Source organism: Gossypium hirsutum, chromosome A09 (assembly GCF_007990345.1).
Source record: "Gossypium hirsutum isolate 1008001.06 chromosome A09, Gossypium_hirsutum_v2.1, whole genome shotgun sequence".
NCBI lineage: Eukaryota > Viridiplantae > Streptophyta > Magnoliopsida > Malvales > Malvaceae > Gossypium > Gossypium hirsutum.
In genome coordinates this window covers 2,301,994-2,319,966 of record NC_053432.1, presented here as the reverse complement: position 1 = coordinate 2,319,966, position 17,973 = coordinate 2,301,994, and the positions used below count along the sequence as shown (strand labels likewise).

Sequence of the window (17,973 nt, the reverse complement as noted above, 5' to 3'; positions counted from 1 at the left end):
ATCAACTAATAATTAATTAAAAATAATTAGCAATATGATTAAATTGAACAAGTAAAACTACCAACAAAGGCTTGATTGCACATATAATAAATTGTTAGGGTTGAATTTGAATTAGCCCAAAATGTAAAAGCACAAAATAGATTCCCTTTCTTGTTTCCAGTACAATCAAATGTTAATTGTTGTTGTTACAATTTCATGGTACATACATAGTCCAATCTTACGAAGATTAGCTTAAAACACCAAGAATAATAAATTCTTTTACCATAGTCAATGACTCATTCAATACTATTCAACACCCAACAGTTTAGAAATAATTCATCAACAAATCACATACACAATAATTAAATTACAATTAACTACGTATTCGTTAATTTTATATTTGGGCTATTTGTTTAACGAATAGGTCGATTGAGTCTTAACTCGATTAGTATGAGTATTATTGTCAATACAAGAGGACGTGAGTTTGAGTGCACTGAAACGTATTATTCTTCCATTTATAAGTTGAGAACGTACATCCTATATCTTATTCTAAGTCCGAAAACTCCCAAAATTTAAATCAACTTACCGAAATTGATTTTAGGAATAAAAGTCTTTTCTTAAATTCAATTTATTAAAAGTCTTCTCTTAATATCAACGAATTTGATTTCTGATTACTCAGTAGAATGAATCACGTGTAAAAAAAAAATTTTATTAGAACTTATAACAAAATTATTAAAAAGAAAAATTGACACCTGAAACTCGTGGGCTGAAATTTGAAGAGAGTAAATTCTAGATATCAATCACTGCTCTTCATAGTTTCGACGCCATCTCTTCTTTCCGTTTATAAAAGCTAACGACCAAATCCTCCATCTCCAAGGATTTTAATCTAAATCTAAATCACCCAACTTTTGAAACCTAAGATTCTAATTTCAAACCCTAATTTTCAAATTCCCCTAATTTCCCCAAATACCCGCTTCAATTTATCAACCGTCAACCAAAAAAAAAAAAAAGGTAAGCTTTCGGCCTCCATTTCTCTTTTAATTCTTTCCGGATATTTCTTCTTTTTTCTTTTGTTTTAATAATTTTGTTCTGATTTCTTTAGATAAATGAACATGAAATGATATGAGGAAGAATTATTGAACATGAACAATGGGTGTTTGGAGAATAGAAAAAAAGAACATGACAATTCACAAAAACGGCCAAAGTCTTACAAATTCGGTAGCAAAAGTGACGATTTTGCCCTAGCAATCGCGAAGGTTGCAGTGGCGCAACTATGTGAAAGCGTAGGGTTTCAGGGTTTTCATCTCTCTGCTTTAGAAACATTATCTGATATTAGTGTTAGGTATATTTACAGCATAGGGAAAACTGCGAATCTTAGTGCTAATTTAGCCGGGAGAGTGGAAGGGAATGTGTTTGACATTATTCATGGGTTAGAAGATTTAGGATCAAATTTAGGATTCTCCGGCGCGTCCGATGTTGACCGCTGTGTTGTTAGTTCAGGGGTAGTTAAGGATATTACACACTTTGTCGGTGTTTCGGATTTTATCCCATTTGCTTATGATGTTCCTGGATTCCCGGTTGTTAAAGAGTCGACAAAAACTGGGAGTTTTTGGGAAAAAGGAGAAGATCCTCCTGGGGAGCATATACCGAGTTGGTTGCCTGCTTTTCCTGATCCTGAGACTTATGCGACTTGGTTGAGTGTAGAGAATGAAACAATGGGTGTTTCTAATGGGAAGAAGACTGAGTCTGAGTTAGAAAGGGTTGAAAGGAATATGGATCGGTCATTGTTGAATTTGCAGTTGCGGTTTGCTCATAATGAAAATAAAGGAGGTTCTTCACATGGTAGTGGATATGTTGCTACTGAGAGTAATCCGTATCTTGCTGCACCTTTGCATGTTGGGGAAAAGGAAGTGTCATCGGTTGTTCTTCCAACTAAGCTTTCAAATGAAGTGGCTTTGAGAAATCCAGTTCATGTCGATGTGGGAAACCATGTTTCTGTGTTGGAGACATTTGCTCCTGCCATTGAAGCAATGAAGAGTGGGTTATGTGATTCTGACAATGTAAAGAAGAAGCTTCTTTATGATCAGAGGCCTACAGTGCGTTTTAAGATTGGAATTGGAAAGAAATCCTTAGGCACAATGTCGGATTTAAATTCACAGAATGAGGAGGACCTTCTGAAGATTGCCTCGTGGTTTGGAAATGATAATGAAAAGGATGACAAGAAAAGACGAGTGGAAAAAATTCTGAAAGAATCTGTAGAAAGCTCCAAGGAATAAGATTCAATTGTAAACTAGGTTTGTTGTTATCATCCTTTGTAGACTTCTTGGTGACCAATCTAGAAATGGACAGTGAAAACAACCATAGAGAAGTCTCCAGCTTTGACAAATTTCTCGAGGTATGGACATAACATTTTCCATGATTAGTTCTAATTGAAAATCTTGTGTTTTTTCTTCATGTCTTTGTCTGATCATGGATTTATCGGTTTTCTCACTCAACCTGAATCTCCATATGTACACTATGCTCGCAATTGTTAAAGCTTTGTACCATATTGTATTGCTATTTGTTATTAATGAAGGCAGATTATGGCGTCACTTGCTTTCTGAATTTTTAAGTTGAAACGGAAGTTGGAGAACAGTTATTATTTGCTACAATCTTTCTTTAACTTGAATCATGTTGTACATTATTATAAATAAGGCTAAATCCTCAAACTAGGACCCAACATTTTAGGGGTTATTCATATAAGGGCCAAACCTTTCAAAGTGGTCATATAAGGGCCTAACTTTTACAGAGTGTTCAAATAAGAACTTTTCACTCACGTCGACCCAATTTTTGTAAAAATTAGGTGAAAGCTGCCGCGTTTAGAATAAAATACATAAAAATTGAATCAGATGTTGCTTGAAAAGAAAGCAAATAATAAGAACATTATTTGAAACCTGATATACGTCATTTGAGAAGCACTTATTTGAGCACTATCGAAAAGGTTTGACCCTTATTATAGCATTTTTGAGAAGATTTGGTCCTTGTTTGACCATTTTGAAAGGTTTTACCTTCGTTTGAGCACTTTTTATTCAGGTTAGGCCTTTATATGATTATTTTGAAAGGTTCGATCTTTATATAAGCAACTTGGCTTCAATTTAAGCATTTAGCCTATAAATAATATGGAATCTGAATTTTAATTGGTTGACGAATAAGATATAATTGTGATCTACACTATAGGATGAATCTCTATTTCATATTGAATGGCCTTGTTCAGTTGTTTTGTTGACATGTTGATGATAACCTCTAATGACTAGTTATGACTATCTTACTTTTAACTTAAATATCCTTGTTCAACATATGCTTAGACATGAGCATTGGGATACAGTCCTAGTACCCTAAAAACACATGAAATTTTTGGGAGCTCGTGTGGGACATATTTGAGTAACATAGTATATGGTTGGCAGACTAAAGCTGAATGGTGAGGCTAGGTAATAAACATAATGATGGTAAAGTACTATGGAAGCTCTTGTATTAGGAATTAAATTACGTTTTTTCACTTTTTTTAAAAAAGGGCAAATTAATCCCTATATGATAGATCACAAAGTAAATTGGTCATTTTGTTAAAATTTTTATCCATTTTTACTGTTAAAAATTGGAGCATGTACGTCAAAATGAGGTACACATGGTAACTGTCTGGTTATTTTGTCAGTTATATTAATTTTTCGTAATAAAAATGATGAAAAACTTAACAAAGGATTAATTTTTTTTTGATATAATATATAGGGATCAATTTGTTCACTTTTTAAATAAAAGGGGTAAAATACAATCTGATTTTTAATGCGGGGACTTCCATGATATTTTTACTGCATAATGATTACTATCTTGTTAGTTGCCTGGAATCGCATATGATGCATTAACCCACGTTCTGATTTATGTATAAACTAAAAAAAAAAAAAAGCTTGATGCTTTCATGTGCGCATTTTAGAGTTACTGTTAGACTAGTGAGTTATGTTACCATAACTCATCATTTTTCTTCAAATTTCTATATTCTGCATAAATCCTGAAAAATTTGAATGTGCCCCTGATGGACACTTCCATGTTTGTTTGTTTTTTATTCTCATGAAGTACCAATGTTTGACGCCTAACATACTCGAATCTGTATCTAACATTTACACTTAAATTCGAATAACATAATAACCATTACGATGTATGTTAAGATCAAGAGAGTGAAAGCAATAGTTTCTTAGCATAGTGCACTGCTTGTTTCAGTGTTTTTATCAGTACAAGACAAACCCAAAATTAATCATATTAATCATATGTTATTAACTTTCCTAATTAAATATTGTTTTATGAATTCGAAATATCATAATTTATAAATTAGTTACTTGAATTTAATAGCTCATGATAAATTAATTATTTGAATTTGTTAGATCTATGAGTTTCATAACTAATCATGTGAAATAATGTGAAATAAAATATGTATAGAAGCAATAATGCAAACACCTTCTATGTGTCCTTTTAATTTTGTTGATTTGATTTTTGCTTTCTTTTATCTAACATAATTCTCACTTTTTTGTAACAATACGTTGTTATATGTCTATAACAACTATCTCTTTATAATAGACAAAATCTTGACAAACAAATGAAACTGTTATAAATAGAGTTGATTGTATTTGAATATTATTTTGTGATTTCATTCTTTGCTTTTAGAAATATTTGATAAAATATTAGTCCAACCCGGTTAACTACACACTATAGAAACTACTAAATCTTTCGCTTCATCTTTGCTCAGGGCTGTAGTTAGGGGGTTGACAGGGGCTTCGACCCTCTAAAATAGAATTTTTTTATTTATTTAGACCATTTGAAAATTTTAAATTAATAAAGATAAAATTACACTTTGATCTTCCTAAAAATGATAAAAATTTGATTTGATTATTTAAAAATTATAAAGATATAGGTTATTCAAATGGTGAAATTGTATTTTTACTATCGTAAGAATTACAATTTAATTTTGACCCCTAAAAAATATTTTGGGCTTCGCCCCTGATCTTGCTCCAGCTATTTATTTTTCTTTAAATACACAAGGACACAATTGTGAAACTATGAGAAAACAGGTGTGGGTCTTCTTTTAATTTTGTCTATTTTAACCATTTTTTAATATAATGTCTAGAACTGTCCATAGCCTCTTCCCAATTCATATATAAAGGATAATGTGCTTCAACCCACTCAACCCACATCCTCTTGTATTGGCAACAATGCCCATGCGAATCAAGTTAAGACTCAATCGGCCATTTCATTTAACCCTTAAACTTGTGTATTTTGTCAGATCACTCAAAATAGATGAAAAAGTTTATTTTTCAACTTTATTGATGAGATTTACACGTAGATCGCCAAGCGAATGATATATCAACATTTAATTAATTTTTGTAATTTTTAAAATTAAAAAAATTATAAGAAATATTTTTAAAATAATTTTAAAAATTATAAAAATATTTATTAAACTTTTAAAAATTAATCAAAATGTTGGCATCACATATATATAGCAATTCATATGTATGTCACGTTAATAATAATGTTAATTTTTCTATCCATTTTAAGGTGATTTGATACAAAAAACACAAATTGAAAGGTTATAACAAACAAAAAAATTAAATGAATGATTAAAATAATTTTTAATTCAAGCTTTTTTTGGTCAAACTATGTACTTAAATTATAATTTCGTAACCTACTGTTATCTGCATTAAAAATAATGACTTCAACCAATAAAAACCCACCGTATGTCATTTTTAAATTTATATTGTTATAGCATTTTAAATTTATATTATCACTTACATGAAATTTTAAAAAAAAGTAAATTAAATTATTTTTAATTTTCATTCTGTCTCTCCATCGCGCTTCTTCTAAAAACTTCCCATGGTTTTTTCTTTCCTTTCACATTAATGGGAAAAAGAAAGAATAAAAATTGTGGGGAAGAGAGTAGAAAATAAAAAGAAAAGAATGGGAAAAACATGAAAAAGAAGTAAAAGAGAGAGAATGAAAATAAAAAATAATTTAATTACAACTTTACTATGTTTAACCAAGTAATACAATTGTAATTTGAATACCTTGACTCTTTCAATTTCTACTTGTAGATAAACTCATATAACCTAATATTTATATGGCTACAAGGATTGGCTGTAATACCTGTAGTAATGATCTCTTCTCCTTGAATAAGATTTGACGTTGGGTTTTAGTTTAACTGGTCTTGAAACAAATGTAGCAACCATGTCTTTGTTTTTGATACCATGTTACATACGTTGATTTATTTATTTATTTATATGAAATATACCAGTAAAATTAAGAAAACTAAATTATATGTATAGATTGCAATTATTTTTGTTCTAAAATCATTTAAGAAGTACATAATTCCCATAAACCACCGTTTTGATTAGTGTTGGGAGGAGTAATGTTACTAGAATGACGAGGGTTCATAACTAGTTTGAGAAATAAATAGTTAAATTTATAGAATTATTTAGAATCAAGACTAAATTGATAAAATATGTAAGTATTGAAGACTAAATATATTATTATACCAATTAGAAAAAAGATTTTTCATTGTTATACTAAAATTTTAAAATTAGGTGACTAAAACAAGAACACGAGGATAATTGGATGGACATTTGACTTGAAAATATTCTGTTCTCAACACAAATCCAACTATATCCACGCATAATATACATTTCTTTGAGTTCATCAATGGAAACTCATCTTAAAGCAATCTGACTGAATAGGAAAAAAGGAAACCAAGTATTAAGGTTCCAATGATATATTATAATAACCCACAATAAACAACAAGATGACCCTGTTTTATAGGATCACCATCCTTTAAATCTCACTTATGTCAATCTCAATGAATACATAAACTTATTATCCCAAAAAGAAAAATAATAACTATGTAACAGCCAGGTCACAACTCGTATTTTGCTCCACTGAAGTAACCAGAAAGAAAAATATTGTACACTTCAGAAAAAAAACTGGAAAAGGTATAATGGTAACCAGCTCTAAGTGATCCAACAAAAATACCAAATTATATAAGCATGGAACAAAGACAAAGCAAAAAGTTAGCAATGAATCCACCCTAGGCCTTTGGTTTTTAGGGTTTCTGTAATTTTTTTTCCTCCCCCCCCCTTTTTTCTTTTTTTCATGTAAGTTACTTATGCTGAAATTTCATTTCAGATTAACAGAAACTGAACTAGAAGTTAAGTTGGAAGACCCACATCATTTTGTAGTTCGGACTGAAGACATGTATCAATAACTTGGCTGTAGAACCCCCAATCTTGGCTTCTTTCAGTGATGGCTATTTGACCAAGTGGATTTTGCTCGACAAAGTTCTGTACATTATCAGCTGAAGCTAGTCTTTCCAAGTAAACTTTAAGATCACCTCCGTCACCTGAAATACATACAAAAAAGAACCAAGTTATTCAACATTTTTCAAATGATGGAACTTGACAAAACTAGGTAATAGTACCATAGAGGCCCTTGTACTAAGAGTTGTATTACATTTTTCCTCCTTTACTAAAAAATTAGGCAAATTAATCCCGATACGGTAGATCAAACAACAAATTAGTCATTCTAAAAATTTCATCCATTTCTACTGTTAAAATTGGTCCCTAGACATTAGCATGAGGTAAACGTGGCACACGACGTGTTATTGTCTGGTTATTCTATCAACCACGCCAGTTTTTACTGGTACAAATAAATGAAATTGTTAACAAAAAGGACTAATTTGCTTTTTAATCTAATGTATAGGGACTAATTTGCCCATTTTTTGTGTAGAGGGGGTAAAATACAATTTGACTCCTAGAGCCTCATAATACTTTTACCACAAATGTAAATAATTCCAGAAGTTCTTTTACCTAATGAATTATCCTTCATGTCGAACTTGAATGAATGAGGAAATATTGCAGTATGTGGCTGCAAAGATTAGTAGAAAATCGAAAAAAAATATATATATCAGGGACCTATATTAGGAAGACAAGGGAAAATAAAAATAAAACAAAATGAAGTAGTCTGTTAACTTACGGGATTAAGCAGTGCTTTGTAGGGAGAATCATCTATCAACAACGTGTTTGATTCGTTATAATATCCCTTCTCCCATGGAAGATCAGGGTCATGTTTTTCCCAAAGCTTCCTCAAATCTTTAAAAACCAAGGGCTTATATTTATGCCCAAGAGTATTGAATTGTGTCGTGGTGCAGTAAGACGAATCCTAATAAATATTGTGCATAAAGCAAATGAATCAGAATTGGTACTGTTCCCAGTTTATTGCATATAATCGTAGTTGATGCAAAAAGCATGAATGAAATTAGACCAGTACATTTGTATTTACCCAAATAATCTTCAAGAATTACGACATATTACTTCATGAATTGTTCAAGCACGGCCTTACTACGTAGGCACTCAATATCTTCTCATGCTATCTCTTATCTTAGCTCTTATATAAAATGGTGTCAGAAAAGCAACTAATCCTGAAACTAAGGAAATTGAATTTTGTTACTCGAAGATTCAATGTTTGCTCTTGCTAGTGGTTGACCACCAATCAGCTGGAGCATTTTCTAGGCACGGACAACAAGATGGCCTTTTTTCCTTTTCTTTTCCTGAGAATTCTAAGCAAAGGTTAAACAGCTCAAAGATTCAATCTTTACACCTTGCTGGTGATCGAATATCAATCAGCAAGAGTAATTTCTTAGATGGGCACCAAGCAGGCCTTTTTTCTTCTTTCTTTTTCTGATAATACAAAAGCAAAGGTTAAACAGCTCAAAGATTCAATCTTTACTCTTGCTGGTGATTGAATACCAATCAGGAAGAGCATTTTCTTAGGTAAAGGGACCAAGCAGGCCTTCTCTTTTCTTTTCTGAAAATAAAAATCAAAGGTTAAACAGCTCGAAGATTCAATCTTCACTCTTGTTAGTGGCAACCATCAATCTTGACTGCTTTTAGCTTGAACATTTTCTTAACTATGGATAAAGACAAGGCGATGCTATCAAAGATGACTTAGAAGAGAGAAAACAAAAATATAAAGAAGAATTATGCAGATTGCATGGTTTAACAGAAAGTAAAATGAAACAGGCCATAATTACCCAACAAAACAGCAATTTTTGTTTCATATCTCCCATCAGAAAATCAATAAATCTTTCCACATTTTTCCTGCGAAAGTTCGAAATTCCAGCAACTAAGATGATACATCAATTCTCCATGGCAACAATCTAGCACTAAGAGAAGGCAATAAATTATTTGTTTCCAAAAGAAAAAAAATGAGAAGTACCTGTTTCTTGAAGACCAGATACCAACTTCAAACCTCTCACAACAGAACTTCAAAAATTCATCACAGTAGGGTCTCTTAAAAACTGGAAGAAAATAAGCAAATTTCCAATTAGTTTTAAAAATAGTTAGAATGTAAAAAGCATTAACAAGCATATAAAGTTTCTGAAACCAAGTTCTTACTGGCCCGTCCTGCAACGAGTGCATCTGGAGTGTAATCAATTGGAGGATTATAGACTATATCGGCAAGTAACCCATTCAAATCAAGAACAAGCAGCTTTTTCCTCGATTGACTAACAGGAGGTTTAACAATAGCAAGAGATACATCACTTGTTTCATTTGCATCAAATGAATCAATCTTTTCTTCACTATTCCCTTCATCCGATAGAGTTGGACCTGAAACAGTATTCGTTTGATCAGTGTTAGTAAGGCCAACTTCCTCAGGATGCTTATCAATCTGACTTTGATCACTACAGTCCGAGGAATCAAGCTGCTCCATCCTTTTCCTAAACTTGCTTTTCTTTCTAATCGCTGACCTTGTTTCTGAAAAATCTGGGCTGCATCCTTGCCTGTCTCGAAAGTTCCCACAAATGAAGCTTGCGACTCATTTAATTCTACAAAGCTACCTTGCATTTCAATATTGGCTATCGAGAAAGAATCAGAATTAGTTGAAAACCCATGGTTTTCATGCAATGATCGTTTTCTATCATTTTCCTTAATCAAGTCAGCCTCCATGTTTCCTCCAACCTCCTCAATTCATTCCCTTTTTTGATAGGGGCCTGCAATAAGTATCAAATGACATGATCAAGCAAACTTATTAATATAACATGCAAACTTCATGCTCGGCGCTATTAGTTAACCATTCATGATTCCACATAAAAATTTCTCTTCGTTATTTGGGAACAACCCAAACAATTCAATGGATTGGATATCTAGGCAAACAGTCTCCCATACCCAGAGTCTAAAATACAAAAAAAGTCTAAATGCTAAAATACATATTCTAACTCAAGTCATCCAGTTAAATTGTGAACAATCTACAGAACACATCCATACTTTCCAAGTTTATAAACTCACATGACCTAGCAAAAACATTACAGTCCAACCAGCTTTTGCACCTAAGATTCAAGTATGGAGAGTTGTATTATACCCCTATGTTGCTTGGACTAAGGATCAATTTTTTGTATTCTTCTTAAAGGGGCATACCCTTATATAAGTCGGACAAAGATAGTTCAAGGATAATGATGAGTCGGAGGAACATAGTTATACCTTTTAGTTGTTGATTTATCTAACTATACAAACTTAGTATAACTCAACATTGGGTTTCTTACCATAGTTAAACCAACATGAACAAATAGAAGTGCATAAATCTGGTAAAACAAATAGTTTTTGAACTCCACTGCTGTGGTGTATATAAAAAATAATTATACTCCAATCAGGGTGGAAGCCAGGGTTAAATGGTATAATTGCACTTTTAATCCCTTTCAAAAATTAACAGTTTAATTTAGTCCATTTTAACGAAAACAAATTGCATTTCTATCCTCTCCAAAAAGTCAATCATTTGAACACACACACAAAAAAAATAATCTTCCGCCCCCAAATTCTTTTTAATTTTATCTTTGCCTCAACACAAAATTCCAGGCTTTTCCGTGATTACAATAGCAAATCCGTTCTTAGAACAAAGAATTAAAGCTTAAGACAAAACATGTAACAACACTTAAAATACACAGAGAGAGACCCATAAAAACTAACACAGGGTATGTTAAAAACCAAGAAAGTAGATATTAAGAAGAAGAAGAAGAAGAAGAAGAACAGACCTTTTAGAGAAATGGGATTCAGTTGTTGACGTCAGAGATTGGGATTTTGTAGAAAAAGATAAACAACTTATCTTATAGATCTTACTTTTCTCTTTTATCTACCCACCGCCCCCTCTCATTATTACTTTGGGTTTAAGCTACCTGTAAACGACGCCGTTTTATGATCAATACTTTTCAGTTTTTTTGGATCTGGTCTGGATTTTAACTGTCCATACCAATCCAATTTCCTTAAAAATATAACTAAACAAAAAAGATATATATATATTACATCTTTAAAATAATAATGACTTTAAAAAAAAAAAAAAACTGAGGGTTTTCCACTCGCTCTCTTGCTGCTCTTCTGTCTCCTTTGTCGTCCCCTACCAAAGGAAGCTAGGGTTTTACAGAGAGCTGCAAAACGACAATGACCACAGTCGTTCCAACCTCCGAAGATGATCCCGCTCTCGCTGTCGTCCGCTTCACGTCCGAACTCGCTTGGGCCGATGCTGGTCCAGAGGTAACCTCAGTTTATTTTCCAAAAAGAAATTCTTAAATCAGAAATTTCAAATTTTCATTAATTATTTTTTGCTCAACTATGGTGGTAGGTTGCGGAGCCGCAAGTGACGAGGCTTTGTATGGAAGCGCAAGAGTGTATAGTGATGGGAAGATGGTTGGATTTAGCTTCTTTGATGCTTACTTCTGCTGATTTAGTGTTTTCCAAGGTCTCTGATAAAGGTACAAATTACCCCTTTTTCTATTTATTTATTTGAATAATTTGGGAGATTTATGAATTGAGATGAATATTATTTTCTTAGCTTCATTCCCGGTTCAGTGAAGTTTGTGGAATTCTTAATTTTATGTCAAGTTGTTTCATTTTCTTAAAGCGTGTTTGGAATTACAAAAAAATAATGTTTTCAAGAATCTATAAATTAAAGATTCAACTTTCTGGAAAATCAATTGTTGGTTTTGATTTTCTCCAGTTTTAATCATTTATGAGTACATAACAGCTACCAAGTCTGCAACTTCTTTTGATAAAATAGTTGAGATCTTTCAAACTAAGTTTTATTTCTTACTTCTTAGTGTAGTAAATCGAATTTTTGTTTTGAGGGCACTTGTAACTTCTATTTATTTTTTTGAGTTGCAATGGCATGGAAATGGGTTCAGCTGGTGTTGTTAAGGCATGCGCTTAGGCCTTGTGCCTTAGGGTGCTCTCTAGGCACTAGGACCCTTATATTGCCTCTAGGCGTAAGGCAAAAAAAGAAAAAGAAAAAAAGATTCCAACTTGAATGAAGTAAAGCGCAATATGTCCATGGGTGAAACTTTGAATGTGTCTGTCTATGAATTTATCAATGTATATATGTCATATATATACATATAAAGCTTAATATATATATGTGATAGATATATCACATATATGGTCTAGTTTATCTACAAAACATGTAATTTTTTTTTATTGGTCAAGATGGTCCATTTGTATGTTGAATACTCAAATAATTGAGGAATATATAATTGGATTCTATTCCTTTCTTACTAGTGAAGGTATATGCAACAAAAAATGTGAAAAATAATAGAAATTAAAGATAACCTTGGTTGGGTGGGCTTTTCTTTTTTGTGCCTATTGCCTTGCAAAGAGAGCGACTAGATGAACCAAGTGCGTGCTTGATCAATTATCAAATGGACCTCTTGAGAAAGGGTCTGAGGTGCTTTTGTTGTCTAATGCTAAGGCACGAGGTGTACGCCTTACTGCACTATACCTTAGTGCCATACAAGAAAAGCAATTTAGACCACTTTAGGCAAGTTGCATTTGATGATGTACATGCGTGATGTGCCTAGCCTACAGATGGAAATGGGTGGAACTTATGTTACTTGTGTTTAGGTGTGAGTGATGCATATATGTATCTGACACAATCATGGTTAGATTTTTCTATGTTTTTTCATGTATTTGGAAGATCTTTAGGGGTTATATGTATCCATTTGTTGGACACGAGTGTCGAACATGTGTACTTAAAAGAAAAATGAAGAGTTCGAGCAACATAGGATGGGACTATAATTTGCCCCCTTCTTACTTCCATTTCTCCCACTCATTAAGCTCATTTAACTCGTCCATTTTAACTCTCTCAAAATGTTGACTTTTCACTTTAAGGATGCATGGTTGACTTTTCTAATTTGAGCCTTCCAATTTTACCTCTCCTATTAACTCCTTTATTGGGATCTTTAGGTTCCTTTTGAACGTGCCAAAGGTCTCAGTATATTTTATGAGACTCAATTTAAGCAAAACCTAGGGACTTAGATTAAGGACAATCGAGTTTTTGGTGTCTAGTACAAAATTAGGTGTCTAAAAAATGAGTCGGTGGTTTTCATTATGCTGTGAAATTGGAGCCTCAAGATATGGCTGCAAATGTAAGAGAGCTTGGAAGTTTTGAACTCATTTCGAGAGGCAACAACAAAAGGTGAAAATGAAAAGAAGGGAAAGAAAAGTGTGAATAAAGAAAACAAAACAAGAAGAAAGAAATGAAATGAGTGAAATGAAAAAAACAGAAGAACTAGGAAGTTCCTTATGGAAAGAAATGGTTCTTGGTTTGCCTTCAAATAGTTATTTGGCCTAGACTATCCTTTCTTTTGTAACCTTGAACCCTCAGTTACATTTTGTGCCTTTAAATCCATTTTGATCATACATGATTAGCTAAGTTGAAGAATTTGTCATCAGATTTTATGCCATCTATTAGAACTAAAATTGTCTTTTGGGAGAGATTTGAATTCTCAACATGATAACACAATAAAAAAAGAAAGAACGCAATTCTAAGGTAAAAACCCAAAGTGGGTGGAGTTTAAAGCAACACTGAATTTTTTATGCCACCCATAGAATTCTTGAGCTTGCTTTGAAAGAGAAACCCAATCATGGAGAAGTTAAGAAATGTTTAAATTTTTTTTTATGCCACCCATAGAATTCTTGAGCTTGTGTTGAAAGAGAAACCCAATCTTGGAGAAATTAAGAAACCTTTAAGATTTCTAAGGTAAAACTTCAGCATTTTAACTTTCAAATAATATAAAAAGGGGTTTTGATTTTTTCTAAAAAGAGTTTTGTCTTTGAAAATTCCCAATTTTTCTTAATATTTGAGATTGTTTGGATGTTATATGGTGTTTTAGATATATTGTTTGACATTGCTATGTAATTGTGAATTGTTTGGATGTGTTTATTTGTGATTTTTGGCAGTGTTGTGATGTTTTGGATACATTACTTGAAGTTACTATTTGGTTATGAGTTGTTTGGATGTGGTTGTGCTTTGGATAATCGTAATCTTGCCTTAGGCGTTGATTTAGTTATTTTGGTTTTAAAATGAGTCCAAAATATAAAATTTGACTAGATAGATTTCAAAAATCTTAATCAAACTGTTTTTTCAATGTTAAAGAGTGATTTTTGGCATATTGAGCTAAGGATTTCTCTTGAAATCAGGCTACATTCTTTTATGTATATATATTAAAATCTAAACTCATTTTAATGAAATGAGTAAAAATTATATGATTTTTAAAATGGATGATCCTTTGGCCAAACTTTGGGGAGGCTAAATTTGTCGGGGAGGAAGGCATTGTGTAGACACTCAATTTTGCCCGGGCTAAGAAATAAGTCTAAAAACAAAAATAATAAACTAAAAAAAAACGAAGTCCAAGTTTAGTCTAGAATTACAAATATAATTTGGCTCGATCGGAATGGCTCATTATTTGAAAAGATTTAAGGTCCATCTACAAGCTTGACTCATATGGAAATATAATCTTCAATGATATGCAATCTTAGATATGATATGCAATCTTAGATTGATACAATTTTAGATATGATATGCAATCTTAGAAGATATGATTTTATAATCTTAGAGATTTAATTTGTAGATACCTTTTAATCTTAACTGTTGATGTAATTGATCTGTACCGTTGGATTTGAGGAAGTTCAACTATAAATAGAGGCCTCTCCCTTCATTGTAAACACATTGGAGTTTTGGGAAACAATAAAATTTTTGAGAGCTTTCACTCAAATTTCTCTCCCTTTTATGTTCTTATTTGCTACAGTTTATTCTTTTTTTTGTTCATATTCGTTTTTCAATCTTTTTTATTTTGATTTAATCCATGTTTCCCTTATTTTTTTATATATTTTAATTTTTTAATAATTTTAGTATCATATCAAACTCTTTCATTTTTTAATAATTTTTTTAGTATTACTCATAGTAAATTATTTTTTAAATTTTACTCAAATCATTATTTTAAAAAAATATATTTCATTTAATTGTTATATTTTATTCAAAAGTTTTTCTAAAATGAGGGAATATTTTTTTGTATTTAGGAATTCAGGAAATAGTGCCCTAACATGCTGGGTTGTGATTTCCTGTTTTTCTAAATGCCTAAAGTATTCTTCTAAATAGATTTTATAAATCACGAGATGATTTCAATTACGAGAGTTTAAAAATATCGTGTCCTGTCATGCTGGATGTGATGTTTGTATTCTTTCAGAACTAAGAAATCTCGATTTTTTAACTTAAATAATTCTAGTTTTAAAAAAAGGGATTTTATTTTTAAATCCTTTCAAATTTTTAACATTAAAATAGAAAACTATTCAATTTGGTATCAATTTTGAGCGTTGCGAGGGTGCTAATCGTTCCCCGTATGTAACCGATTCTCGAACCTATTTTCTTAATTTTCGTAGACTAAAACGTTTTATAAGGTGATCCAATCACACATAAAAAGGTTGGTGGCGACTCCCGTTTTCGTTTTTTAAAAGTCGATTCCCATTTTTTAAATATCCTTTTAAAAAATGGTTTCGACAGCTTGGCGACTCCACTGGGGACTTAAGAGAAACCAAGAAATTGAGTATTTTTTATCTTAATGTCGAAAATTTAGAAAATTTAAAATTGGATCTTTTTTACATGTGTTTGCTGCATATGTTTGTTACTTTATTGCTGTACATTGCATTTGCATAACCGTTGTGATCACACCTTTAAGTGGGAGTGAGAAGTTACGCTTTCGTAAGGTTTTCATCTTCGTATGAGCTAGTGGATTGCTTCCGGGATACTGTATTTATGTCTTCGTGAGATTTTTATCTCCGTATGGCCATAGAGAAATGTGTTCCCCTGAACTGAACTTGGTCTATATGAGCCTATAATAGGTGAAGACCAATGAATCTGCTGGTTCAAGTATCCTGCCTTTAGAGTTAAAACTCATATAGTGAATTTTAAAGAGTTTAGAAAAAATAGTGATAGCCTTTAGTAAGCTACCCTTGTAAGTACTTGTTTATCATTTTTTTTATGATACTAACATATTTTTATTTTGCTGTCATTGCATGTTATTTGGCATTTAAAGGTGTCGCTTTACGGCTCGATTTCTAGATTAGAAAGTTCTTTAATGAGGAATGAATACTTTGATAAAATGGAGGACAATGCTTCTATCTGTACTTGGTCGGAGAAAATCCAGTTAGAGAAAGGAGATAGTGTCACCGAGGGATATACGTCAGAGTTATGAGACTTCACCCATATTAATTCGACGCAGAATGAATTTCAGGAGCTGAGAAACATTTGGGCCCAATGGGATGACGAGGCTAAACAGCTTTTCTATCAAAATTATAGAGACCTTCCCTATTTGCTAGACGTCAAAATAGATAGGCACTTATTTTGAGCTATGGTACAGTTCTGGAACCCTTCTTATAGTTGCTTTACATTTGGTGATGTTGATCTTGCACTTATTTTGGAGGAGTATACGACTTTATTGCGTTGCCCAAGGATTTAAGGTCACAAGGCTTATGTTAGGCCTGTTAGTCTTCCAACTTTTGCAAAGAAATTGGTGATAATTATTGGGATGAGTGAGCAGTTGGCTGTAGCTCGTATACAGCAAAAGGGTGATAGTAAGTGCGTTCCATGGACCATTTTGAGGGATTTGATATCGACACATCCAGACGTAAAGAAGAGTCGACGTCCTGGCTTTGAGTATTTATGACATTTTGATTTTTCCAAAGGCGTTGGGGCACGTAGATGAGGCAGTTGTGGATTTGTTCGATTGCGTTGGTAAGTAGAATACACCGGTACTAGCAATCCTAGCTGAGACATTTAGATTTTTGAGTGCATGTCGGAGAGCCGGCGAAGGTAGATTCAGTAGATGTGCACAGTTGCTGTTGGTTTGGTTCCATAGTCATTTTTGGAAGCTTGATAAGGTTCCTTGTCGAGTATTCTTTGAGGGTTATTTTCCCTTAAAAAAAGCAGTAGACATACCGAGGAGAGATGACATTTCAGAGGAGAGGTGGATAGACATTCTTTAGAATTTTCGAGAGGAAGATGTTATGTGGAAGGCTCTTTGGTTGGTTCTTAGTGAAATCTTTTACCGCTGTGGCAGTTTTGATTGGGTCCTTTTGTCAGGAATTTGAAAAGTTGTTGGATATGCACCATTGCTTGTTCTAAGGCAATATAGAGCGAGGTAGTTCATACCGGTTACACAGGGTTTAGCTTAAAGTGATTTCTCTTATAAAGGAGATCACTATAAAAATAAAATGCGAGAGATTTCTGAAGCTTGAAAGAAGCCTTTTTATATGAAGATCTTAATCGAATGCTTGACGTTAATCCTTGAGTATAAAGGGTGGTTTAGTAGGGAGTCAACGATAATGTCCCTAGGCTAATTTTGGGAGTGGCTCGATCATTAGAGGAGAGCTTATGAGTGATTCCATCAAAGTTAGAGGTTATAAAGCAAGAGTTTGAGAGAAAGAATTCGGAGATTGAAAAGAGGATTGAGAAGCTTGAAGAGAAAAAAATTTGCTTAAATTTCGACGTCGATGTTCAAAAGATGGAAGTCGAAAAGGTGAAAAAGAAAGAGAAAGATCGAGATGATTTAAAGACGCACTACAAAAAGGTCCAGGTAACGTTGAAAATGGTCGGATTAAGGAGATCTCCAGA

General features: G+C 32.7%; 3 protein-coding genes across 4 annotated transcripts in view; 2 read left to right on the top strand and 1 right to left on the bottom strand.

Annotated features, from left to right (window-relative positions):
- The first annotated feature begins 731 nt into the window (after positions 1 to 731).
- Positions 732 to 2,570, top strand: LOC107888531 (transcription initiation factor TFIID subunit 8). Of its 2 annotated transcripts, none has more exons than XM_016812672.2 (2): positions 732 to 990; positions 1,082 to 2,570. In XM_016812672.2, the coding sequence occupies exon 2, from the start codon at positions 1,122 to 1,124 to the stop codon at positions 2,253 to 2,255; it is 1,134 nt and encodes a 377-aa protein (XP_016668161.1). In that variant the 5' UTR covers positions 732 to 990; positions 1,082 to 1,121; the 3' UTR covers positions 2,256 to 2,570. The 2 variants fall into 2 exon arrangements, with proteins under 2 accessions (XP_016668161.1, XP_040933545.1); XM_041077611.1 differs by having other exon boundaries at positions 735 to 987; positions 1,080 to 2,570.
- A 4,177-nt stretch (positions 2,571 to 6,747) lies between these two features.
- On the bottom strand, positions 6,748 to 11,267 carry LOC107888529 (ubiquitin-like domain-containing CTD phosphatase 1). The gene is made up of 8 exons (XM_016812670.2): positions 11,072 to 11,267; positions 9,794 to 10,036; positions 9,441 to 9,653; positions 9,262 to 9,343; positions 9,077 to 9,143; positions 8,020 to 8,205; positions 7,854 to 7,911; positions 6,748 to 7,387 (listed from the first exon to the last, which is right to left on the bottom strand). The coding sequence occupies exons 2-8, from the start codon at positions 9,990 to 9,992 to the stop codon at positions 7,197 to 7,199; spliced, it is 996 nt and encodes a 331-aa protein (XP_016668159.2). The 5' UTR covers positions 9,993 to 10,036; positions 11,072 to 11,267; the 3' UTR covers positions 6,748 to 7,196.
- An 88-nt stretch (positions 11,268 to 11,355) lies between these two features.
- LOC107939130 (eukaryotic translation initiation factor 3 subunit M) overlaps positions 11,356 to 17,973 on the top strand; it is a 28,236-nt gene continuing 21,618 nt past the window's right edge. Inside the window, exons 1-2 of the mRNA XM_041077609.1 lie at positions 11,356 to 11,567; positions 11,656 to 11,785. Coding sequence (XP_040933543.1) covers positions 11,475 to 11,567; positions 11,656 to 11,785 — 223 coding nt within the window. The 5' untranslated portion in view covers positions 11,356 to 11,474. The remainder of the gene's footprint in view (positions 11,568 to 11,655; positions 11,786 to 17,973) is intronic.

What these genes read in the sequence shown, in the direction of transcription:
- LOC107888531 (XM_016812672.2), top strand. Translation starts at nt 1,122, where the DNA reads ATGAACAATGGGTGTTTGGAGAATAGAAAAAAAGAACATGACAATTCA.
- LOC107888529 (XM_016812670.2), bottom strand. Translation starts at nt 9,992, where the DNA reads ATGGAGGCTGACTTGATTAAGGAAAATGATAGAAAACGATCATTGCAT. An exon ending in AAAAATTGCTGTTTTGTTGG is followed by an intron (nt 8,206 to 9,076) that starts GTAATTATGGCC and finishes AATATTTATTAG; the next exon opens with GATTCGTCTTACTGCACCAC. An exon ending in CATGAAGGATAATTCATTAG is followed by an intron (nt 7,388 to 7,853) that starts GTAAAAGAACTT and finishes TATGTATTTCAG; the next exon opens with GTGACGGAGGTGATCTTAAA.